The sequence below is a fragment of the Tenrec ecaudatus genome, unplaced genomic scaffold (genome assembly GCF_050624435.1).
Source record: "Tenrec ecaudatus isolate mTenEca1 unplaced genomic scaffold, mTenEca1.hap1 Scaffold_115, whole genome shotgun sequence".
In the NCBI taxonomy this organism is placed as follows: domain Eukaryota; kingdom Metazoa; phylum Chordata; class Mammalia; order Afrosoricida; family Tenrecidae; genus Tenrec; species Tenrec ecaudatus.
In genome coordinates this window covers 424,867-451,474 of record NW_027457705.1, presented here as the reverse complement: position 1 = coordinate 451,474, position 26,608 = coordinate 424,867, and the positions used below count along the sequence as shown (strand labels likewise).

The 26,608-nt window shown below is 45.4% G+C and overlaps 1 protein-coding gene across 2 annotated transcripts in view; it reads left to right on the top strand.

The window, feature by feature from the left end:
- The window catches only part of LOC142435977 (histone deacetylase 8-like), a 148,879-nt gene that overhangs the window by 110,139 nt on the left and 12,132 nt on the right, over positions 1-26,608 (top strand). The window contains exon 5 of one of the 2 annotated variants that reach the window (XM_075539983.1): positions 18,108-18,242. The exons of the other annotated variant lie outside the window; for it this stretch is intronic. Coding sequence (XP_075396098.1) covers positions 18,108-18,135 — 28 coding nt within the window. The 3' untranslated portion in view covers positions 18,136-18,242. Of the gene's footprint in view, positions 1-18,107; positions 18,243-26,608 lie in introns of those variants that run through there. 2 annotated transcript variants of the gene reach the window in all.

Genomic DNA, 26,608 nt, shown 5'->3' with positions numbered 1-26,608 from the left:
AAGCTCAAGGGCTGGGGCGCCCCAGGCCTGGGGCTCTCTAAGCCCAAGGGCTGGGGCGGCCCAGGCCTGGGGCTCCCCAAGCCTAAGGGCTGGGGCGTCCCAGGCCTGGGGCTCCCTAAACTTAAGGGCTTGGGCGCCCCAGGCCTGGGGCTCCCAAAGCCTAAGAGCTGGGGCGCCCCATGCCTGGGGTTCCAAAGCCTAAGGGCTGGGGCACCACAGGCCTGGGGCTCCCAAAACCTATGGGCTGGGGCGTCCCATGCCTTGGGCTCCCAAAGCCTAAGGGCTGAGGTGCACCAGGCCTGGGGCTCCCTAAGACTAAGGGCTGGGGCGACCCGGCCTCGGGCTCCCAAAGTCTAAGGGCTGGGGCGACCCTGGCCTGGGGCTCCCTAAGTCTAAGAGCTGGGGCTCACCAGGCCTGGGGCTCCTTACGCCTAACGACGGGGGCGCCCCAGGCCTGGCGCTCCCAAAGCCTAAGGGCTGGGGCGCCCCAGGTCTAGGGCTACTTAAGCCTAAGGGCTTGGGCGCCCCAGGCCTGGGGCTCCCAAAACCTATGGCCTGGGGCGTCCCCGTCCTGGTGCTCCCAAAGCCTAAGGGCTGGGGCGCCGTAGGTCTGGGGCTCCCAAAGCCTAAGTGCTGGGGCGTCACAGGCCTTGGGCTCCCAAAACTTAAGGGCTGGGTCGCCCCAGGCCTGGGGCTCCCAAAGCCTAAGGGCTTGGGCGCCAAGGCATCGGGCTCCCAAAGCCTAAAGGTTGGGACGCCCCAGGCCTGGGGCTCCAAAGCCTAAGGGCTGGGGCGCCCCAGGCCTGGGGCTCCCTAAGCCTAAGGGCTGGGGCGCCCCAAGCCTTGGGCTCCCACAGCCTAAGGGCTTTGGTGCCCCATGCCAGGGGCTCCCTAAGCCTTAGGGCTGGGGCGCCCCAGGCCTGAAACTCCCTAAGCCTCAGGGATGGGGCGCCCTAGGCCTGGGGCTCCCAAAGCCTAAGAGCTGGGGCGTCCCAAGACTAGGGCTAACTAAGCCTAAGGGCTGGGCGCCCCAGGCCTGGGGCTCCCTAAGGCTAAGGGCTGGGGCGTCCAAGGGCTGGGGCGCCCCAGGTCTGGGGCTCCCTAAGCCTTAGGGCTGCGGTGCCCCAGGCCTGGGTCTCTCAAAGCCTAAGGGCTGCGGCGCCCCAGGCCTGGGGCTCTGTAAGCCCCAGGCCTGGGGCGCCCCAGGCCTGGGACTCCCAAAGCCCAAGGAATGAGGAGTCCCAGGCCTGGGGCTCACAAAGCCTAAGGGCTGGGGCGCCCCAGGCCTGGGGCTCCCTAAGTGTAATGGCTGGGGCGCCCCAGGCCTGGGGCTCCCTAAGCCTAATTGCTGGGGCGCCGCATGTCTGGGGCACTCTAACCCTAAGGGCTGGGGCGACCCAGGCCTGCGGCTCCCTAAGCCTAAGGGCTGGGACTCCCCAGGCCTGCGGCTCCCTAAGCTTAAGGGTTGGAGCACCCCAGCCTGGGTCTCCCTAAGCCTAAGGGATGGTCTGCCAAAAGCCTGGGGCTCCCTAAGCCTAGGGCTTGAGCGCCCCAGGCCTGGGGCTCCCAAAGCCTAAGGGCTGGTGAGCTCCGGGCTGGGGCTCCCAAAACTTAAGGGCAGGGGCGCCCCAGGCCTGAGGCATCCAAGCCTAAGGGCTGGGGCATCCCAGGCCAGGTGCTCCCTTAGCTTAAAGGCTGGGGTGCCCCAGGCCTGGGGCTCCCTAAGCCTAAGGGCTGTGGCACCCGAGGCCAGGGGCTCCTTAAGCCTAAGGGCTGGGGCGCCCCAGGCCTGGGGCTCCCTAAGCCTAAGGGCTGGCGCGCCCCAGGCCTGGGGCTCCCAAAGCCTAAGGGCTGGGGCGCCCCAGGCCTGGGGCTCCCTAAGCCTAAGGGGTTGGGCACCCCAGGCATGGGGCTCCCAAAGCCTAAAGCCTGGGGCGCCCCAGGCATGGGGCTACCAAAGCCTAAGGGCTGGGGCGCCCCAGGCCTGGGTCTCCCAAACCTAAGGGCTGGGGCGACCCATGCTGGGGCACCGTAAGCTTAAGGCCTGGGGCGCCCCAGGCCTGGCGCCCCCTAAGCCTATGGCTGATGCGTCCCAGTCCTAGGTCTCCCTAAGACTAAGGGCTGGGGCGCCCCAGACCTGAGGCTTCCAAGACTAAGTGCTGGGTCGTCCCAGGCCTGCGGCTCCCTAAGCCTAAGGGCTGGGGCTCCCAAGGCCTGGGGCTCCCTAAGTTTAAGGGTTGGAGCACCCCAGCCTGGGGCTCCCTAAGCCTAAGGGATTGGCCGCCAAAGGCCATTGGGTTCCCTAAGCCTAGGTCTGGAGCGCCCCAGGCCTGGGGCTCCCAAAGCCTAAGGGCTGGTGAGCCCCGGGCTGGGGCTCCCAAAACCTAAGGGCAGGGGCGCCCCAGGCCTGGGGCTCCCTAAGCCTAAGGGCTGTGGCGAACGAGGCCAGGGGCTCCCTAAGCCTAAGGGCTGGGTCGCCCCAGGCCTGTGGCTCCCTAAGCCTAAGGGCTGGGTCGCCCCAGGCCTGTGGCTCCCTAAGCCTAAGGGCTGGGGCGCCCCAGGCCTGGGGCTTCCAAAGCCTTAAGGCTGGGGCGCCCCAGGCCTCGGGCTCCCAAAGCCTAAGGGCTGGGGCGCCCCATTCCTGGGGCCCCTTAAACCTAAGGGCTGATGCGTCCCAGGCCTGGGGCTCCCTAAGCCTAAGGGCTGGGGCGCCCCAGACCTGAGGCTTCTAAAACTAAGGGCTGGGGCGTCCCAGGCCTGGGGCTCCCTAAGCCTAAGGGCTGGGGCTCCCCAGGCCTGGGGCTCCCTAAGCTTAAGGGTTGGAGCACCCCAACCTGGGGCTCCCTAAGCCTAAGGGCTGGGGCACCACAGGCCTGGGGCTCCCTAAGCCTAGGGCTGGGGCGCGCCTGGCCCGGGGCTCCCAAAGCCTAAGGGCTGGGGAGGCCCGGGCCTGGGGCTCCCAAAACCTAAGGGCAGGGACGCCCCACGCCTGGGGCTCCATAAGCCTAAGGGCTGGGGCGCCTCAGGCCAGGAGCTCCCTAAGCTTAAGGGCCGGGACGCCCCACGCCTGGGGCTCCCTAAGAGTAAGGGCTGTGGCGCCCCAGGCCAGGGGCTCCCTAAGCTTAAGGGCTGGGGCGCCCCAGGCCTGGGGCTCCCTAAGAGTAAGGGCTGTGGCGCCCCAGGCCAGGAGCTCCCTAAGCCTAAGGGCTGGGGCGCCCCAGGTGTGGGGCTCCCTAAGCCTAAGGGCTGTGGTGCCCCAGACCAGGGGCTCCCTAAGCCTAAGGCTGTTCGGCAAACCAAACTGAGCTCAGGGGGAGCTGGTCTGTGGGTTATGTTAGCCATAAAGTGAGCAGTTTGAACTCACCAGCCACCACTCCAAGGGAGAAAGAGGAGGCTTTCTGCTCCCATGGACTTACAGTCTTCGAAGTGGCAGGGAGCATTTCTATGCCTCCTATGATTAGGATCTCGGAGGGTGAGGGTGGAGTTGGTTCGGACCTGTCTTCAGGCCATTTCCCATAAGGGCTTCCAGCAGTGGCTCTGCCTTCAGGAATGTCTGATGACCTTGAGGGCAGCAAAGTCCTAAACACACTCTGGCAGTGGTTCTCAACCTTCCTAATACAGGTCCTCTTGTTGTGGTGATGCCCCCCTCCCCCAACCATTAAATGATTTTCTTGCTACTTCATCACTGTAATTTTGCTACAGTTATGAATTGGGTGAGCCCTGTGAAAGGGTCATATGACTCCCAAAGGGGTCGCAACCCACAGGTTGAGAACCACTGCACTAAGTGTTCCCCTCCCAGGCAGGCCTACCAGTGTCTGGTGTGCATAGTTCTGTGAGGTGAGGGAAATGGACTTAGTGTCTGCTTCTGGTGACAGTTGATGTGGGTGGGCTTTCTCCCTATGTCAAATCCCTCTCAGGCCATTTGTCACCACAACAGAGGGAGCCATGCACAAAAAAGCAAGAAGAGGATGCAGCACAGCAGGACAGCAAGCAGAACAAAGTTTGAATAAGCACAACTCACTTCAATCATGAATCGGGTGAGGAAGACCCCAGTCTAGTGACATTAGATCAGGTTTAGGGATTGAGTGAAGGGACCCCTCTTGGCTCCCCACAGTCCCTATTTTGCTTTCCCATTGACCCTGACCCTTGCATCGTGATTGGTCCTTATTCCAGCATGATGGTTGGTTTCATAACCACGGCATATGGGAATGTATTAGTCCATAGGTTATACAGGCACAGCCTCTTGAATGGGTAAGTGAGGAGGCTATTTGGGCTTGCTCATGCAGACCTCTAGTTGTCCTTGACATGACTGGTAGAATGGATCATGTGAAGTGATTTGAGATTGGCGTTGAGATCTGATAGGTCATGCAGACTTCTAGCTGATCCTGGAAGTACCCTATTTTAAGGAAACAGAATGTTTGGCGTTTAAGTCTTATTTGAGCTTAAATTTTGAGCAATAGGCTGTGGCTCACAGTGAGAGTCTATGTGGAGACCCTACATCCATTTTGAGGGGCCACAGATTCAGCCGCCATTGAGTTCTTTCCTACTGCTGACTGGCAGTGGAAAGCTTGTCCCTCAGGCAGTGTGCTTGCGTCCACTCCCCGGGCCAGACTCAACGATATACGGTAGTGTGCACATCCCAATGAAGGTCCCGCTCATGCTCTCACAGGCCCTCCTGAAACTCCATGAATTGATCTGTCTTCAGTCACAATTTTGTGACAAAGTTGTTTGTTTTCTATGTCTTGTTTAAGTTTTCAGGAGCCCAGGTGGTAATGCTGGATAGTGTTGGACTATTAAGAGCAAGGTCGCTGGTTCAAAGCCACTAGTCATTCCACAGGAGAAAGATGATGTTATTGCTTCCTGGAAAGGTAGCAACTTCAGGATCCCTACACAGAGTCATTATGAGTCAGAGTCAGCAGGACAGAATGGGTGTCATTTTATTTAAGTCACTGTGGCTGTGGGTCCTTCTGACACCATTTTGGCCTTATGCGGATGCTTTCCTTCATCAAGAACAGCGGTTTGTGCCTTTTTCTTGTGTAAAACTTAGCAAAGGAGTTCCTAATAAAATATAGTTGAATTGGGAGTCTTTTGCCCCTAAAAACAAAGTAAATACATAAATAGAAACGCGACTATGGTGCTAATAACCAGTTGGAGAGTTGAGAGAGCTGAACTCTCAATCCTGATAGAAACCCATTGTGACTGAGCACCTGCTCAAGGTCATCCACAGCCTATGAGGTTGAGCCTATGTGTTGGGGAGTAATTGTGTACATAAAGTTAACAATTTATCTTTCTAAAGATTCTGTCTAAAACTTACTTTAAATAATAAGTTTTCCCCTGGGCTAGGTAAAGTTCAGAGAGTTTAACCCCCTAGTATCCACCCCCTCTCAGCATTCATCATGTTAGGCCAGAGGAGGCAAATCACACCCACTACCCAGGGAGCATTGCTTCCAAAAGCACATTGCCTGTGCCGGGGCAGAGGGGAGGTACCCGGACCAGAAATGCTGACAGAGTGGAACCAGAGAGCTCAGCCCCCAGCTTCCCGAGGGAGCAGCTGTGATGGTTCACTTCTGGATGAATATGTTTAAGCAAAGGCCAAGGGCATGACTTGGGCAGCACGAAAAGCAGATGTGCAGAGGTTGTTCACTACATTCCAGAAATTCACACACTCTCCGGAGGCTCCTTGGCTCAATGGCAGGAAGTCATTGGTGGCTTCCACCTTCAATCCCAAAAGGTCACTGCCGTCCAGTAGATTCCAACCACAGTGACCCTATATGGAGTTTTCAAGACTGTAATTCTTCATGGGAGCCAGCAGTCTCATTGTCCCCCTTGGGACAGGGATCTAGCAGCCCGTTTTGCCACCAGGGCTCCTTCCTCTCTAATTCTGGATCCAGTCCCTCCGAATATCCTGCCCTGCCCTTGTCTAGGCTTCTTAAATGCGTTCCACGCTGCTTATGTTAGTCTGGGTGCATTTGAGAAACAAATCCACAGAAACACATATGTATAAGAGAGTTGCATGTAAAGGGTGATTGCACATCAAGAAAACATGCTCGCATGTGCTTATGCACCCGCTTTGTCTTCAGCGATCATGTTGGGGTAGGCTGGTGTGCTTTTTCTATGTGGGCTTTGTTGTTTATTAGCTAGATGGTCCCCTGTTTATCTTCCAGTCTTTAAGACCCCAGACGCTATATCCTTTGATAGCCGGGCACCATGGTGCTTAACTACTACACCACCAGGGTTCATTAGCATGTGACTTATCTCCTGTCATTCACACTAGATGCTCAAAATAGCAGGAGAACAGGTTTCTCCTTTGTGGCCACACCAGGTACTGACAGAACCAAGAACAGAGACACAGTTATATATCTTGACTATCATTTGCATATTATATGCCAGGAATCCCTAGGAAGTGTCTTGGAATTGTTCTACTCTGGTTCAAATTTCACACACCCTCCCAGTTTCCATACTGATTCTGCCAAACCCCTAGTAACTGATTTGCACCTCCTATCAACTTGGAGAAAACACCCTATGCCAGATATAGAAGTGGACATACTTGGTACCCAGAAAACCTGTTCAGTGTTTTGAGGGCGGCTCAGCAAACACCCTATGTCAGACATAGAAGTGGACATACTTGGTACCCAGAAAAGCTGTTCAGTGTTTTGAGGGCGGCTCAGCAAACAAAATGGGCACAGTGATTAAGCATTCAGCTGCTAACACAACGGTCAACTCTGTAGTGGTTCTGCAAGAGAAGGATATGGTAGTTGACCCCCCAAAAGAGTTACAAACTTGGAAACCCTACGGGTATTTGTATAGGGTCGCTATGTGTTCCAATTGAGATGATTGTCATAGGTTGGGTTTGGTTTAACCCATCTTACTGAGTATATACATACTCCTTCTTTACACACGATCAGTTACTTTAGAGGAAAAAGACATGCCTGTCCCAGAACAATCCAAGGACTGGTAAAGGCAACAGCCACAAAGACACTCCCTCTGCCTGCCTAACTCTAAAATGCTGCCCATAAAACACTCTGCCTGGTAATATGTGGGCAGCACACTGGGGAGGTGCAGCAAATGTGTGTTGAATGTATGAGGCCATTTCATAGTTTGGTTGCACGATCAGGGTGTCTGTCATAAAGCCCATCTCTTTGACTCCACCTCTCAGCAGAGATGAACACAAGCTTCCCGTTTTTTTTCTCGACAATGTCCTTGTCAAATAAAAGTTCCTTGTAGATCAGTAACTTGCCACAGAGCAAAACCCTTCCCTTCAACACACACACACACACACACACACACACACACGCACACATGCGTGCACACACACCCCTGCCTTACAACTACATTCGGTTGATTAGCAAACAAAGCTCTACAACCCAACTATGTGTTTTTCTTCTCCAGAGGAATGACGGACTTATATACCCTGCATTGTCTTTTTTTAATGGAATTGCCCCAGTTCTCCTCACCTTTTCGTAGATAGTGCAGTGAACTATTAGATAACTGCAAGTATTGAAAACTAGTATTGACTTCCAGTTTGTGTCACCTTTGGCTTTGAGCACCCTCCACTTCTCTAGTAAACTTTCCATTGCTTTGGGGAAATTTTCTCTCTCTGAATTCATTATGTGAGGGGAGTAGTGTAATAATCAATGTGCCTATGGAGGACTATCCTTCATGACCTAAACTCATTAAGGGGCAGTGCCTGATGGAGCATCAGGTTGGAGGAAGGCTTACTAACAACCTGCATTATACAGATGACACAATTTTGCTGAAAATGAGAAGGACTTGATTCACTTGCTTTTGAAGATGAAAGATTAAAGCCTTCAGTTTGGATTATGACTCAATGTAAAAAAAGCCCAGACCCTCACAACTGGACCTATTGATAACATCATGATAAATGGAGGAAAGATCGAAATTGTCAAGGATTTTGTCTTGCTTGAATCCACAATCAATTCTCATGGAAGCAGCAGAAAAGAGAACAAATGACACATTTCACTAGTCAAATCTGCTACATGAGACCTCTTTAAAGTGTTGAAAAGCAAGAGATTACTTTGAGGACTGGGGCGGGTTGACCCAGGCCATGGTATTTTCAACTGTCTCATATTCATGTGAAAGTTGAACACTGAATAAGGAAGACCAAAGAAGAATAGATATATTTGATTAGTAGTGATGTAAAAGAGTAATGAATGTACCATGGACTGCCAAAAGAACAAACCCATCTAACTTGGATGAAGTACAGCCAGAATGTTCCTCAGGGCAAGGATAATGAGACTTCGCCTTAACTTTGACATGTTGTCCGGAGAGATCAGTCCCTGGAGCAGGACATCGTGTTCTGGAAAGTAGAGGGGCAATGAAAAAGAGGAAGGCCCTCAACAAATGGGATTGACACAGTGGCTGCAACAATGGGCTCAAACTTAAGAACAACTGTGAGAATGGTACAGGACCGGGTAGTGTATGATTATGTTGTATGTATGGTCACAATGAATCCAAACCCTCCCTATGACACTGAACAACAACAACAACCACCACCTGACTGAATCCTCTGGGAGGACTCTTGAATGTGAGAAAAATGGAACGAACCCAGAGGAAGGATTGGAGGATGTCTTAAGTTCTTGTCTTAATCTCCTTAACCAAAAATTATCCAACAAGTCAGTAGCCTTAAAACACTTTTCCCCCTGCTTTGGAGCTTACAGGTTCAAGTTTGGGGTGCGACTCTAGGTCAGGGTCCTTCTTTGTGGATACCAGAAAGTTCCTTGGCATTCCTCGCTATTTTTCTCCCCGTACTGTGTGTTACTGGGTCTATCCTGGCCTTTAACTCAGAAGTGTTTAGGTTTAGGCTCAAGCCTATTCTCATATGGCCTCATTTTTTTTAACATTTTATTAGGGACTCATACAACTCTTATCACAATCCATACATATACATACACCAATTGTATAAAGCACATCTGTACATTCTTTGCCCTAATCATTTTCTTATTTTTACATTTTATTAGGGGCTCATACAACTCTTATCACAATTCATACATATACATACATCAACTGTATAAAGCACATCCGCACATTCCCTGCCCCAATCATTCTCAAAGCATTTGCTCTCCACTTAAGCCCTTTGCATCAGGTCTCCTTTTTTTTTCTCTCCCTCCCCGCTCCCCCCTCCCTCATGTACCCTTGGTAATTTATACATTGTTATTTTGTCATACCTTCCCCTATCCCGAGTCTTCCTTCCCCCGCTTCTCTGCTGTCAATCTCCCAGGGAGGAGGTCACATGTGGATCCTCTTAATCAGTTCCCCCTTTCCAACCCACTCACCCTCCACTCTCCCAGCATCGCCCCTCACACCTTTGGTCCTGAAGGTATCATCCACCCTGGATTCCCTGTGCCTCCCGCCCCCATATGCACCAGTGTACAACCTCTGCCATATCCAGCCCTGCAAGGTAGAATTTGGATCATGGTAGTTGGGGGCAGGAAGCATCCAGGATCTGGGGGAAAGCTGTGTTCTTCATCGGTACTACCTCGCACCCTGACTGACCCATCTCCTCTTCTAAACCCCTCTATGAGGGGATCTCCAGTGGCCATAGGGCCTCATTTATATTACAAAAGAACTCCATTCTTTTCAAACAGGATCATGTCCACCAAGGTTCAAATTTCTCACATATTTTGAGGGGGCTACAGATCAATCCATAATGGTTCTTTTGGGTAGCTGTAACAAATGGCTACCAATCGAGTGACTTAAACAGCAGGCATCTGTTCTCTCACTTTTCTGAAGGGCAAAGGGTTAAAATTAAGGTGTGGGCAAGATTCATTCCTTCTGAGAGCTCTGAAGGAGAATCAAAGTAGCCTCTCTCTGCTTCTGGTCACTGCTGCTAATCCTTGATATTTCTTGACTTATAGATGCACTGATCCAATCTCTGCCAGTGTCTTCACACGGGGTCTCTGTGTGCCCACTCCTCTTATAAGAACACACCAATCAGTGCATGTAGCATCCATCTGAAATCTAAACCCAGAAAGATGGAGCTCTTGAAATCCTTAACTAAGCACATCTGCCAAGACCTCCTCTCCAAGTAAGGCCATAGCCTCAGGTTCCATGTGAACATGAATGTGTGTTTGTGAATGTGATTTAATGTACTACAGAGGGCACGCTTTGGCCTCAGGAGGAGTGTTTCGCCAGTACCTGCTTCACAGCCCTGAGATTGCCCAGGCATTTGCCACATGTTCTTGTCTTCCCACCATTTATCCACCAATAGGCCTTTTGCCCTAAGTTAGTCAAGCGTCAGTTTCTGTCACTTGTGATCATGACCCTCCCTCCCCCCCAGGTCACAAATTTAAACTGATACAGGCGGTTTCTTTAATGGGCACTATGTTATTCTGACTAGCAAGCAATCCTAAGGAGGGAGGATGAATCAGCAAGAACCAGCTTGCTTCATCTAGCTTCAGGGCAGTCCACAGAGGACTGATCCCTGAGCCACTAACGAATTTTGCAACTGTCACAGAACAATGCAAATAAGTAAGATCCACATCTGCTGAACACCATCATGAGGTCAAACTGTGTGTAAATAAATGCCTGTTTCAAGGAGTGAGTAAATCCTTAGGTAAGGAGTGACAGGGCTTTGTTGGCACAAACACAGCAAGGCATTATGGGTCGGATATTAATGAACTCATGCTCCTGGGCCTCACAGAGCCCCAGCTCAACTGCTTCAGCTTGTTGTCAGACTGAACTCAGGGTACCCGGAGAGAGCACTACCATTTTGATGAACAGGGTTGGTTGGGGATGATGCTTCCTAACTTGCATTTTAATATAAATTTGATGCTTCATCTGAGCAATGTGGAAAGTGCATTCAGATAAAAGAGAGGGACAAACATCAGGTGACCAGAGGATGAAACTTCTATCTAATCTGTGCCCACTGGAATTGCTTCGTGGGAAGGTATATTTTGGTGGTGTTGGGTTGTTCCCCTACCTTGCTCCAAGCCTTCCTCCTCATTCCCACCCCCACCCCAGCATACATCCTACTGGGAGAATGTCTCTGAATAATGAAGTTTTAATAAATGAAGCTTTAATGAGCCTGATAGTCTGCCTAAGACGCCTTCAAATTGTAGTCTTTCATTTGTATTCTTCCATCCTTTTTGAAGAAATGAACCTGATGGCAGGTAGTATGTTTCCTTTCCAGGATGAGCTGATAGAGCCTCACGCTGCTGCAGTGGGAGGTAAAACATTAAAAGGCCCTCTGTGGCTATGAGACATGCCCACTCTCCAAGAGACACTGGGCAGGTTTTCTGAAGCTCCTCAGAATTGACTAGTGGCCCTGGTCCACCCATCTCAACCAACCCAGTCTTCATTTGCACTGCATGCCCTCTCTGAGCTCCAACTGCATGCTTCATTTGAGGATGACAAAGCCTCTTGTCTGAGAAGATGCGCAGACATATAAACTAATCAATGCTCCCCCTGTCCCCGGGGAGTGTGAAATACTCCCATCATGACCCACCAGCTTCCCTGGATATTCCTGTCTTAACTCAGGCACTTAATATCAATGGTGTCTCTGCTTCCTTCCTTCTTGCACACCCCCCCCCAGGCATTAACTGTCATCCTTCCTCTCCCTAAAATATACTTTGAATCTATTCACTTCATGCCATCCCTACTGCCCCAAGGTGTGTCTTGCATTGACTATGAAACTAGATTCTGTATCCATTTTCCAGGGCTGTCAAAACAATGCATCGTAAATCAGGTGGCTTTTAAGAACAGTCCACCACCTGTCTATCAGTTCGTGGTGCAGTGGTAGCTAGAGTGTTGCTGTGAAATTGGAAGCCGTGCCACCGATATGACAAACCCCAGAAGGGTCAGCAACGATGGGCAGGCTTCAGTTGAACCTCGAGCCCTGTGGTGCTCAACCTTCCTTTAATACAATTCCTCATGTTGTGGTGACCCCCAACCATAAAATCATTTTCCTTGCTACTTCATAACTGTAATTTTGCTACTGCCATGAATCGGGTGACTCGTGTTAAAAGGTCGCTGGACCCCAAAATGGGTCACAACCCACAGATTGAGAACCACTGCTCTAGCCTAAGGCAGACTAGGAAGAAAGACCTGGTGATCTACTTCCAAATATTAACAAATGAAAGCCTTATGGGTCACAACAAAATATGGTCCTATAGAGTGCTGGAAGGTGAGCCACTGACCTGCACACAACAGCTACAAAAATAGACTCAAACACACCAACAAAGGCCTGCTGAACTCCAAAGCCCTAACAAACCCACTGCCCTCAAGTCCATGCCAACTCATAGCTGCCCTATAGGACAGGGGCGAACTGTGTATTAGTCTGGGTATGCTAGAGAAAATCGAGGGAGACTCATGTGTATGAGAGAGAGTTGGTGGTTTTTAAAAATCATTTCCCTATTATTTAATCATTATATTAGGGATTCATACAACTCTTATCACAATCCATCCATCCATCCATTATAAAGCACATTTATACATTCATTGCCCTCATCATTGTCAAAACATTTGCTCTCCACATAAGCCCCTGGCACCTGCTCCTCATTTTTCTCCTCCCTCCCCACTCCCCCCTCCTTATGAACCCTTGATAATTTTATTGGGGGCTCATACAATTCTTATCACAGTCATTCCATCCATCCATCCACCCATCCATCCATCCATCCATCCACCCATTGTGTGTCAAGTGCATTTGTACATGTGTTGCCCTCATCCTTCTCAAAATATTTGCTTTCTACTTGAGCCCTTGGTATGAGCTCCTCATTTCCCCACTTCCATCCTCCTCCCCCTCCCTCTTAAATCCTTGATAATATATAAATTATTTTGTCATATCTTACATGTCAAACATCTCACTTCCCCCACTTTTCGGTTGTCCGTCCCCCAGGGCAGAGGTTTTATGTAGATCCTTGTAATTGGTTCACTCTCTACCCCACCTTCCCTCCACCCTCCTGGTATTGCCACTCTCACCACTGGTCCTGAAGGGATCATCTGTCGTGGATTCCCTGTGTTTCCAGCTCCTGTCTGTACCAGAGTACATGTTCTGGTCTAATTCTACCTTATAAGTTCAGAGAGAGAGTTTTATATCAATCAGTATTTGTACATTAAGCAAACGTCCCAGCCCAGTGCAGATCAAATCCATAAGTCTGATATTAGCCCATATGTCTGATACCAATCTATAAATTCCTTTTCAGACCCATAAAACCTGTGCAGTGATGCTGAATGCAGGATAATCACAGGCCAATGGGTGGAAAGTCTTGTGGATCGAGTGGCATTGTAAGCATCTCAGTGCTGGCAGCGATCTCTCTGAGGCTTCTTTGGCTTCAGAGGTCTGGTCGCATCCATTTGGCTTGCCTTCTGTGATGTCTCCCAACGAGTAGCAGAGAGAGAGAGAGAGAGAGAGAGAGAGAGAGAGAGAGAGAGAGAGAGAGAGAGAGAGAGAGAGGTCTTCCACCTCCAAGGAGGAAGTACCAGATTTCTCAGAGTTCTCAGGAGAAGGCTATGCCCACATAAAAATCTAACTGACTATCTCCAGATTGGCAGCCTACACTCCACGCCTACACTCCTAATCCTTAACTCGACACAAGATTAGGTGACTACCACAGGCTCCTAATCCATAACAAGCCCATTTATTTTTTCCCTGCATACCGACACCAATCCATTACCCAAAGCTTTACCCAATGGGTGGAGATCTACTTCTAAAACATGAATATAGAAAAATCGCTTTTGCTTGAAGGCTCTCAAGGAAATGCTCACTGAAAACTCCATCCTATTATCTCACCTCCCCCAAATTAGTCTTCTTCTGGGCTTTCAGTCACACCAAGATCTCTCCTGCCCCAAGGCCTTTACATGCACTGTCATCTCTTCCAAGCCCTGAAGTGCCAAGTTCACAGTTACAGTTAATCTCCCTGATGCTGAATTTTAAGAACTGTGTGTGTGGGAGGGAAGGGGTTGGGCTGTGTGTTGAACTGCTGGGTTTTGGAGCCATTTGTTATGCAACCTCATTTTGTCAATGACTGGTTAATTAATGCATCATTCATTTGCCCTTCTTCCACTCACAGCACATGGCTTGTATCTTTGGGATCACTCTTCCACCATGCTCCATCTCCATGCTTCTGCTGGCATTGATCCAATCTGCCAGCTCCAGGCCTGCCTAGTCAGGGCATGACTTTGCTGTGTCCAAAGGGACTGGGTCAGACTCAGTATGTGACTCATGCTAGGTTAATGATATCTAACCCTAAAAATGCCCCAGAAACAATTACCCCATTGCCAGTGAGTCCATTTTGAATCATAGAAGGCCCCTGTGGGGTTTCTCAGACTGTAAATATTTATGTGAGCAGAAAGTTCCATCTTTTTCCCTATGAGGTAGCTGATAGGGTAGCACTGCCAACCTTGCAGTTAGCAATCCAATGCTTACCTGATAGTACCACCAATGATTAGAAAGGAAAAGAGCCTCTCTTTAATAGAATTCCTGAGCTTCTAGATAAAACTACAGCTGTCATCAGGAAGCCTGCGTGAAACTCAAAAGGAAACAGCACTGAACGGAAAAGGTTCAAACTCTGATGGTATCAACTGAGTGCCAGAACCCAGCTATTCCTGATGCTCTGTCCCCAGACTTACAAATTCCATAAACCTTCCCATTAATTCCTTCTCCTGTTCCTTCCCTTCTCACGCCCAAGGTACTTTGACTTAGCTTTGAAGGCACTCACAACTTCACGGGTTCTGCCTTGCACAGGTGTCTGCTTGCTTCCAGTTCAGTCCTGACATTGTCCCTATCTTTAGCCATGTTAGGCTTGCGTCCTAGAGCTTTCCTTTGCTTGTCTCCCTATTGCTCTTGTCCTATGAAGTCTGTGGCTTTATCTTTAAGTCTAAGTCCTGCCCTTCTGCTTTCGTAGAAATCTGTCTCTGTATCTTGGCTCGTGGCAGGTTGTGTCCTTCAAAGATGACTGTCCTAATGTTGCACATCGCACATTCTCTTGTTACAAGATGAGTTTGTGTTCATTTTTCCAAAAACAGGGCCTGCTTTCCCACTTCCTTGCATCTTGGCAGGCCTTTGACTATGGCAGAAGTGTTGCTCTGTGACTTCCACCTGGTCGTATTGGGTTGTTCACCATTGGGACCCTGTCAGGATATTGCAAGGAAGACCAAGCCAAATGAAAATGTCACATATAGGGTTCTTCTTGAGCTCCAACCAATAGAAGTATCAGTCGTGTGAGGGAGTGAGTCTTAAGAGAGCTGCAGCCTCTGTCTTTGAGCTACCCCAGCTAATGCTTGATGAAGCCAAAACTAGTGTCCTCACTGAGCTCTGCCCAGATTGCAGATTTGTGAGCAAAATTGATATTATCATTACTTTAAGATGTTATTTGTGGGGATACTTTCTGTTAGCAGCAGATCATCAGAATACTGCCTAATCAGACTGCATTGCCAGTTTTACTCTCTCCCTCCATATATCTATCTATCTATAGATATAGATATACATTTAGATATACATTTAGATATAGATATAGATATCCTCAACTCTTCTGACAGTTGGTTGTACTATAATGTTTTGTGTATTGTTATGATGCTGGAAGCTCAGTTCCCAGAATTTCAAATACCAGCAGGATTGCCCATGGTGGACAGGTTTCAGTGAAGCTTCTAGACTAAGACAGACAAGGAAGAGGGGCCTGACAGTCCACTTCCACAAATTACTGAAAGAAAACCTTATGGATGACAAGAGAACACTGACTGACTAATGTGTTTTGGACACACAATCAGTGGACAATTGCTAGAGGAAGACAACATATTTGATGAAATAGAGGGACAGGGAAGATCCTTGTTGAGGCAGATTGACCTAATCGCTGCAACAATGGACTTCAACATTCAGGAATGTGTGACAATGGTGCCAGATAAGACAGCACTCCATTCCATTTCATATAAGGTCTCCATGGATCACAATAGACTTGATGGCACTCTATATGTTTGTCTTCAGTGACTTCCCATAGGGCTGCTCTGCCTCGCAACCTCTATTCTTCATGCTTCCAAATGGGGAGCACAACAGGTCCATAGCACTGATATTCCCCTCAATCCCCAGGTAAAGTAAGGAGGCATGAAACTAACTATGTTGTTCTCTTTGCCTTGTCTCTCTTCCTTTTCCCCTCCTCCAACAGGGCTAGAGGGGGTAAATACTTACCTTGCAGTCTAGAAGAGAATTTCTTCCACACCAAAATCTTGTCCTTCCTCAAAAGGCACATACATGCCTTTCTCCTTGTTTTGAATTAAAATGGCAGATGGGATGGTAGGAAAGAAAATGAACTAGTCTAACAGAATGGCCAAACAGATTTACCTTCCACATAAGAATGCAAATAACTCCTCAATCTTGTTATAGAGTCATGATATGATGAGCTCCATCAAAGCAGAGTAGAACACCACGGAAGTCAGACCAGAAAGACAATATTGAGTTGATTTTGTATGAGAGATTCTAGTTGCTAATTATACTTTTCATAACAGACAGATGGCAGGTATAGAAGCCCAGACTTAAAATGTCTTTATCTAATTGCCTGCCTAAATATATATTTACAATATGGTCTTCAAAGGGAATACTTTCTTTACCTTAAATTCCATTTCTTTTTCCACTCTTATGTAATTTTATTTAAGTATCATTGATGTACAATAAACCGTAGTGTATTTTGCTCTTTGAGGTTTTTAAAAAGAATCATTTTATTGGGGGCTCCTACAACTCTTAGTACAATCTATACATAAATCCACTGTGTACATTTCTTGCCATCATCATTCTCAAAACATTTGCTTTCTACTTGAGCCCTTGGTATTAGCTCCTCATTTCCCCTCCTTCCCCCTCCCCCTCCCTCATGGACCCTTGATAATTTATAAATTATTATTCTGTCCTACCTTTCACTGTCCGACATCTACCTTCACCCACTTTTTTGTTGTCCCTCCCTCATGGAGGAGGTTATATGGAGATCCTTGTAATCAGATCCCTCTTTCTACCCCACCTTTCCTCCACCCTCCTGTTATTGCTACTCTCAGCACCAGTCCTGAAGGGGTCATCTGTCCTGGTTTCCCTGTGTTTCCAGTTCCTATATGGACCAGTGTATATTCTCTGGTCTAGCCAGGTTTGTAAGGTAGAATTGGGATCATGAGAGTGGGCGCGGTAGCATTTAGGAACGAGAGGAAAGTTATATGTTTCATCGTTGCTATACTGCATCCTGACTGGCTCATCTCCTCCCAGCGACCCTTCTGTAAGGGGTTGTCCAGTTGCCTACAGATAGATCTTGGATCCCCTAACTGTACCCCCCCCATTCACAATGATATGATTCTTTTTGTTCTTTATGCCTGATACCTGATCCCTTCTACATCTTGTGATCACACATGCTGGTGTGCTTCTTTCATGTGCGCTTTATTGCTTCTGAGTTAGATGGCCACTTGTGAACCTTCTAGTCTTTAAAACCCTAGACTATCTTTTGATAGATAGGCTCCATAAGCTTTCTTCACCTCATTTGTTTATACACCCACTTTTTGTCTTGAGTGATTGTGTCGGGAAGGTGACCATCATGGAATACCAGTTCCTTAAATTCCATATCTATAGGCTTAAGTCTTACCCACAGGAAGCTTATTTTTATTTTATCCCTTGAACAAAATCTTGCAATAATTTTCTCTGTTTGGGTAAGTCCATCCTGAATCACTTATCCTTTAACATTTACAAGAATTTATCTGTAACCAACCCCATTTACATAGTCTCATTCATGCTATTTCCACAATAATTGCTAATAACCCTATTTTTTAGAATCGGAAGAAAGCATCAGCATCAATATCCCATTGCCACTGAGTTGATTTCAACTCATGGGTACCCTATAGGACAGAATAGTATTGCCTCATAGGTTTCCAAGGATGAAAAAAAATCTCTTTATTGTGAGATGGGTGAAGCTTTACAGAATACATCCGTTTTCCATGTGACAGTTCACACATATTTTGCTTCATGATATTGACTGCAGTCTGCTCAACGTAATATCACTTATCGCACTTCCTCCTTGTATTTCCTGTTTCCATTCCCCCTTCTTTCCTGACCCTTCTGAACTTTATCTTTGAAGAAATTATATCCTTTTGATTCAAATAGTTGATTAGTGTTACTTTTTACCTTATAGATCTACCTATTGTTTGGCTGAAGATTGAGCCAAGGGAGTGAGTTCAGTTCCAGATTTGAAGGTGCCTAAGGACAACAGTCTTGTGGGTTCCAAGACTCTCTCTCTGAGCAATACCCCTGAACTTTTAAAATAAGTTTAAACTTTGTTGCACATATTTCTCCTTTCTATCCCAAAATTCCAAAGCAAACTCATTATCATTGTGTTGAAGCTGACTCATAGAGACCCTACAAGATAGAATAGAACTTCACCCTTTCATTTTCCAAGGCTTAAATCTTTACCAGAGCAGACAAACTCATATTTCTCACATGGACCAACTGATAGGTTAGAACCACTTACTTTGTGGTTAGGAGCTCAATGAGGAGTCCACTCTGCCATTAGAGCTCGTTAAGAATGCTATCCAGGATTCCCTAATGCTATCCCTCTCAGATCAGTTGGTAGTGGTAATAAATGTAAATCTTAAGGGGGTCAGACTGCCACATCAAAACTCTTCCTTGGGGAAGATGGGGGGTTTAAACTGCTGATTGATTAGCCCTTAAGTGCTTAATTACTGCCTCACCAGGGTTCTCCTTAACATCAGAACAGTGGACACTTATTGGTTTATCTTTCTGGTCTCTGTTCCCTAAAAATTGCACTTCATCCACAGGGTTTTCTTCCACAACACACAGCTGCTAGTGTTTTTGGTTTGTTTTTCCACATGACTTCACCTTCCTGGTCAAAGCTGATTTGTCCAGGGCTAAACACACAATGAAAACATAACCATATTTGCACACTACAAAATTTGAAGTGAGACAGCAAACTATTTGTTGAGTTTTTTGAATGACAGAAGTCTAAAAGGAAGTGTTATCATACAGGAAACAGTGAGTTTTGATGTCCAGGATCTATGCTGGGGACCCAGTTGGCACTCCGAATGACTATTCAAAGTGATGGTATGAATCCTCCTCTTCCATGACCTACACATATAATAGATATAACCACTAAGTCCATGATTTGACAAATGTCTTGTGCGATTGAGTTTTGGTTCCCCATAGGATTAGATCCTGAGACAAAGGTTTTAATTAAGCCATTTTTTTGGGGGAGATATCAATAAGGAAATGGGAAACAGAAAAGGGAAAGAAGGCAGCCAATGAAAAGTACATTATCAAACAATTTAAAATTGTGAGTAACTGGAGGTTAATCTTACTGGAGACACTCTAGAAAATCCACTAGTTATTCTGCCCAGAATGTGAGGGAGTGTGGCTATTTGTCCAACAACTCCTATGGGTCATTGGTTAAGGGTTACTCCAGGAAGCAAGAATTAACTCCACAACCTCCTAAGCCATGCATGCTCAGGTACAGTGGTCTACAGAAACTAGAGAAAGCAGGAAGAGAGATATGCTGGCCATTCGGAATTAGGCTAGCATGCCAAGTTGTCAGACATGTCAGGTTCTTGCACTATCATAACTTGTGAGATATACCACTGGTATTTCAAACACAAGCATAGTTACCCGTGGTGGAAAATTTTCAGAAAAGCTTACAAGCTAAATAGACTAGAAAGAATAACCTGCCAATCTACATCTGAAAAAAATAGTGGTGTTTGTGGAGCGCATTGATAGCAGTGGAATATTGTTTCATATAGTGCAGGATGATGAACCCCTCAAGTTGGAAGACACTCAAAATATAATTGGGGAAGAGCTGTCTCCTCAAAGTAGAGTTGACCTTAGTGATATAAAGTTTTCAGGACCTATATTTGTTGATGTGGCAATGACTCAAAATGAGAAGAAACAGCAGTACTGCAATAACCACTAACAAGAAGATGGGATGCATGAAATATGGATCTAGAAAAATTGGAAGCCATGAAAAAATGGAACACATAAAGATCAAACACTCTAGGTGTTATTGAACTGAAATAGACTGGTATTGGCCATTTTGAATGTCATAATAATATGGTTTACATACCAGAGTAACAAATTTGAAAGGAATGGATGACTTTCATGTTAAAAAAGAGAATGTTTCAACATCGATTCCAATGTTCACCATTGTTAGGTGTAGGATATATTACACCTACAAGGATGAATAATTAAAAAGTTATTATTCAAATTGACACACCAACCACTAATGCTAACAATAAAGCCATTGAGGATTTTTACCAACCTTTTCAGTCTGAAATTGATGAAACATGCAATCAAGATTACTGATGACTTGAATGCAAAAATTGGAAACTAAGGAGGAGGATCACTAGTTAGAAAATATGGCCATGGGGATGGAAGCCATATGGGAGACCTCATGACAGAATATTCCAATAAGGATGGCTTATTGATTGAACATATATTTTTCAGTGATGTAAACAGAAACCATAGACATGGATCATGTATATTGGATAGAAATACACAGGAATTAAGTCAACTACATCTGTTGAAATAAACTACTATATATACTCGAGTATAACCCAAGGCAACTAATTTTACCCCCCAAAGCTGGGGTGCTTTTTCAGCATAAAAAATGTGCTGAAAAAAACTCGGCTTATACTCAAGTATTTACGGTGTAAAGAAGTTCAATATCATCAGTCACGAGACTGGAGACCAACTGTGGAACAAACCATCAATGGTAAATTCAACTCGAATTCAAATAAAATTAAAACAAGTCCCCAAGAGTCAAAGTATGAATTTGAGTATATCTCATCTAAATTAGAGGATACTTCAAGAAGAAAGTTGACACATTGAACACAAATCACCTGAGATGATACGAGTTCTGCAATAATATCAAGAACATCATAAATAAAGAAATACAAAGATAATTAAAAAGATAGAAACTAAAGAAAACACAAAATGGATGTCACGTTGAATGTGGAGTAGCTGAAGCCAATGAAATAAATGATGAAGTACGAAAAAGAGAGAGAGAGAAATATAGAAATAATTGATGACGTAAAGACGCTGAATAAAGAAGCTGAACATAAAATTTCAAAGGGGAATTTAAAAAGATGGAATAAAGAATTACATGAAAAGGTGCAAAGACCTGGAATTAGGACAGCAAAAATGAAAAGCATGTGCATTTCACTAGCTGAAAAAATGGAAGAGAAATTCAAAATACAGAATTACACAGATAGCATCAAAAGAAGATGAAAGGGATTCACTGACCACATGAAGCCCAGGCTCCACAGCGCTGAGTCCAGAAGACCAAGATAGCATAGGGTTCTCACTGCAGATTGCTCTGAGAGTACTCATAGTAGTAGGCCCTGGATCAACTTGGGAAAATGTAGAACTCAAAATAAGAAGACTAACCTTAGGATATGATAGGCACTAGTGGAATTCCCATTTGACACCTGACCTCACCTCCATGGCTCAACTTTCAGCCCCCAAATAGGAGACCTATACTGTCAACGATGTACAATTCAGAGCCCAGCATTTGTCAGGGAGTTACTCAGAAGGCAGGAAGGAATGGGAACGAAAGACCAATGGAAACGGCAAACAAAGGGAGGGAATAGGAAAAGTAGTATTGCATTGTAGGTATTGCAATCAATATCATAAAACATTGCATGAATTGTAAGGAAAATCAATTTACTCTGTAGATTTTCCCTCACATGACAATCAAGACAGTGTAAAAAGAAAATAAGTCACATGACCGAGTACACTGGTAGATCTTGCTGAACCAATTCCAGTGTTAAAAGATGTCACTTTGAAGAATAAGGCACAGCTGAGCCCTAGTGGTATAGTGGTTACAAATATAATGCGTCAGAACCAACCCAGTTGGGTTGCTCAACACAAGATCAACAGTTCAGCTCCCATACAAAGTTCCAGTATTGGAAACCCACAGGGATATCTCTCCCCTGTCCTATAGAGTTGCTAAGGGTTGGAATCAACTTGATGGCAGTGAACTGGATGTAAGCCAGGCTGACTAGAGACACAAATCAAGTGCTACTCATATATGTGCAATAAATAGTTTTCTATCAAGAAGTCATTATACTATTTCTATTTCAAGGAAATATCCCAGGCCAGTCCAACTCAAGTCCATAAGTCCAACACTAGCCCATAAGTTCCTTTCCAACTTACGCAGTTACATGCAATGATGCAGAATGCAGGGATGTCAAAGGCCAGTGATTGCAATGTCTTGTGGACCCAAGGTCGATGGAAGCATGGCAAGACTCTGGCAGCTCTCAACGTGGGCAGGAAGCAGTCAGGTGAATGCAAAAAGAAGGGGAGGTTCCCAGGGCCCTCCTTATGAGAAGGCCATGGCCACAAAGAGGCACCATCAGGCTATGGTGTGATTGACAGATTGGATACCAACCTTACACTTTTACATATCTTCAAACTGACATCAAATTATATAACTATCATACTATGGCATTTTCAATCACCTCATATGTACTTGAAAATGGACAATAATTATGAAAGGTAAAATAAAAGTTGATGTCTTTGAATTATGATGCTGGTGAAGAATATTGAATATTCCATGGACTTTCAGAAGAAGGAACAAATCTTTCTTGGCGGAAGTAGAGCCAGAATGCTTCCTAGACGTGAGAATGGCAAGACTTCATATCACATACTTTGGACATGTTAACAGCTGAGCATAGTCCCTAGAGAAGGATATCATACTTGATAAATTGGAGTGGTGAAAAAAAGAAGAAGGTCCTCAATGGGATGAATTGGCATACTGGCTGCAAAAACGGTCTCCAACATTCACTGTGAGGAAACAGGATGTGGGTGCTATGAGTTAGAGCCAAATTAACAGTGTCTAACAATGACAACTCCCCTCCCCCGCCCCATCTGTCAATTTGCTGCACTGTGGTAGCTTGTGCTTTGCTGTAATGCTGGGAGTTAGTCCACTAGTACTTCAATTACCAGACAGGATCACCCATGGTGAACAGATTTCAACACAGCTTCCCGACTAAGAACTGACAGGACGACAAAACAATCAGTCCACTTCTGAGGGATTCACCATTGAAAACTTTCTGCATAGCAGTAAAATATTGTCTGATATAATGCCAGAAAATGAGCCCCTCAGATTGCAAAACAATCAAAATATCACCGAGAAAGAGAGCTTCCTCAAAGTAGAGTCCACCTTAATGATAACTCAAAACCTCACAACAGGAGCTGGAGATAACATCATAATAAATGGAGAAAATATTGAAGTTATCAAGGATTTCGTGTTGCTTAGATTCACAACTAATGCTCATGGAAACAACAATCAAGAAACCAAATAACATATTGCATTAGGCAAATCTACTGCACATAACCACTTTAAAGTACGGAAGATCAAGAATTTCACTTAGGATTAAGTTGCACCTGGCCCAAGGCATGGCATTTTCCGCCACACCTTATGCATGTGAAATTTGAACATTGAATGAGAACGACTGAAGGAGAACTGGTGCATTTGAATTAAGGTACTGACAAAAAAATACTGAAAGTACCATGGGTGGAGAGAAGAACAAACAAATCTGTCTGAGAAGAAGTGCAGCTAAATGTTCCTTGGCAGATAGGATGGTGAGACTTCATCTCCTGTACTTTGCAGATGTTATCAGGACAGACCAGTCCCTGGAGGACATCATACACATTACAGTGGAAGGGTTGCAAAAAGAGGAAGACACCCGATCAAATGGATCGAGACAATTCCTACAACAATGGGCTCAAACATAACAAAATTTTTGAGTATGGAGCAGGACCAGGCAATGTTTCATTCTGTTGTGTAGGCATTATTATGAGACAGAACTGACTTGAAGGCATCTAGCAACAAAGTGTACTAAAGCTTTCTGGCACCTTCATTTGCTGATGGATTATAATTCAAAATGAGAAAAATCATTGCAGCCATTCATTAATAATCAGAACATGAAACGTGAAAAATAAGAATCTAGGAAAATTGGAAATCATAAAAAACGGAATCTGACCTATAAAGATCAGTATCCTAGGCATTGGTGAGTTGAAATAGTCCCTTTGAATCTTAAAATGATAAGAATGACTATGCTGACAATGACAAATTCAAAAGAATGTCTCTTTCATCCTCAAAAAGAGCATTTCTAGATCTATCTTGAAATGCAATGCTGCCTGTGACAGAATAATATCTATCTTCACACACAAGGAAGGCCGGTTAATAGAACCATTATTCAAATTTTCTCACAAACCACTAAAGCCAATGAAGAATTGTACCAACTTCTTTAGTCTGAAATTGATCACACATGTACTGAAAATGCATTAATAATTGCTGACAATTGGAATGCACACATGGAAACATAAAGGAAGGAAGAGTAATTAGAAACTATGGCTTTGGGGATCGAAAAGAAGCTGAAGAATGCACGAAAGAATTCTGCAAGAGCAATAACTGCCTCATTGCAAACACCTTTATTCAACAACAGGAGCGGCATATATACATGTGGAATACACAGGAATGGAACTGATTAAATCTGTGGGAAGACATGATAGAGAAGCTCAATATCATTGAGACAAAATAAGACCAGGGGCCAACTATGTAACAGACTATCAATTACTAATATGCAAGTTCAAGTCATACCTGAAGAAAATTAAAATAAGAACGCAAAAGAGCCCAAATACAGCCTACATTATATCTGTGGTAGGCTGGGGTTTCTAGAGAAACAAACCAGTGATACTGATACATGTAGAAGAAGGAAATTTATATCAATAAATAATTTTACATTAAGAAGTCCACACAACAAGAAACCCCAGTCCAACTCCAGCCCATAAATCAGATGCAAACTAGAGGCCCTTCCAGACTCATGAAGCTGGTGGAGGAATAGCCCAAGAAACAGGAAAACCACAGGTTGGTGGAGGCAGAGTTGGGAGAATCCAAAGTCAGCAGGCAGTTGGCAGGCCAAAGACAGCTCTTAGGGACAGCAGGTCTCATGGTGATTGCCATCCCAAGAAGCTAGCCATAGGGTCCAGGGTCTTTTCATCAGGAAGAAAAAGAGTGAGCCCATTCTCCACAGTCTACTTATAGCTATGAAATAGGTCACACCCCCAAGGAGACTGTGACCTGCACCTTCTGAAGATCCTGGTCAAGCTAAATTGACACCAAACTTTACTATCACAATATCTCACCTGAATTTAGAGCCTATCTCAAGAATGGTTCGGACATATTGAACATTAATGATCAGCTACCAGAAGACTTGTGAAATAGCATCAAGGTCATCAATCTTTTTTTTTTTTTTTGTCATGTGAACTGGGGCTATTTATTTATTTATCATAAATTATTTTATTGGGGGCTCCTCAAAAAGATCATTAATAATACAGGAAAGAAAGAAAATACTACAGTGGATATCAGAGGAGATTGTGAAACTTGCTCTTGAACCTAAAGCAGCTAAAGCAAATGGAAGAAATGATGAAATAAAAGAGTTGAACAGAAAAATTTGAAAGGCCAGCTTGAGAAGATAAAGTAAACAATTATATTGTAACGTGTAAAGACCTGGAATTAGGAAAGCAAAAAGAATGAGTACAGTCAGCATATCATAAATTGAAAGAACAGAAGAAAAAATCCAAGCCTTGGACTAAAATGTTGAAGGATTATTTATCAAACTATTGAATGATGCAGGGAGAATCCAAAGAACATGGAAGGAGTATACAGAGTCTCTGTACCCAAGAATTAGTTGAGGTTCTACTAGTTCAAAAGGCCAAGAGGAAGTTGAAGCTGCAATGTAAGCATTAGTGCAAAGCAAGGAAGGGATAGGAATGGAAATATTTCAACACGCTCATGCAGTGATAGTCCATGTCAAGAAATTTGGAAGATAGCTATCTGGCCAACCAATTGGAAGTGATTAATATTTGTGTCCATTCTAAAGAAATATGACGCAACAAAATCTGCAAATTAATTTAAAATAACATTAATATGACATGCAAGTACAATTTTATTGAAGATAACTTTAAAAGTAGTTATAGCAATATGTCAACAGGAAGCTGCCAGAAATCCAGGCTGTATTAAAAGAGGGCATGAGGCAAGGTATATCAATGCTGATTTCAGATGGACCTTGGCTGAAAACAGAGGATACAAGGAAAATGCTTACTTATGTACTATTGACTATGCAGAGGACTTTACTGTGTATCATAACAAACTTTGGGTAGCATATGAATACATATGAGAACAATTGGAATTCCCGTACATTTAATTGTGCTCCTGTGGTACCTGTACATAAACCAACAGGAAGTGGTTCGAATAGAACAAGGGGATAGTGCGTGGTTTAAAATCAGGAGAGTGTGTGTTGTGGTTATATCCTTTCACCATATGTGTTAGACAGGGTTCTCTAGAGAAACAAAACCAGGACATTTATGATTTGATAGATAGATAGAACACGAAGGAATATAACAGCTAATTAGTCCACATAGCAGTACAGAGGACTCAGTTTAACTCACTTCCATGCAACAGTAAATATGGCAGTACAGCCAGGCAGCAAACTGCAGAACTAGGTAAGGCAGCCACACACTGGTCTGATCACCAGAAAGCAACTGAGAGATAGGTGTGGCTTGCTGAGCCATTTGTCTCTTTGCCCACTAATCAAACTGCGAACTTATTAATCCCACATGTTC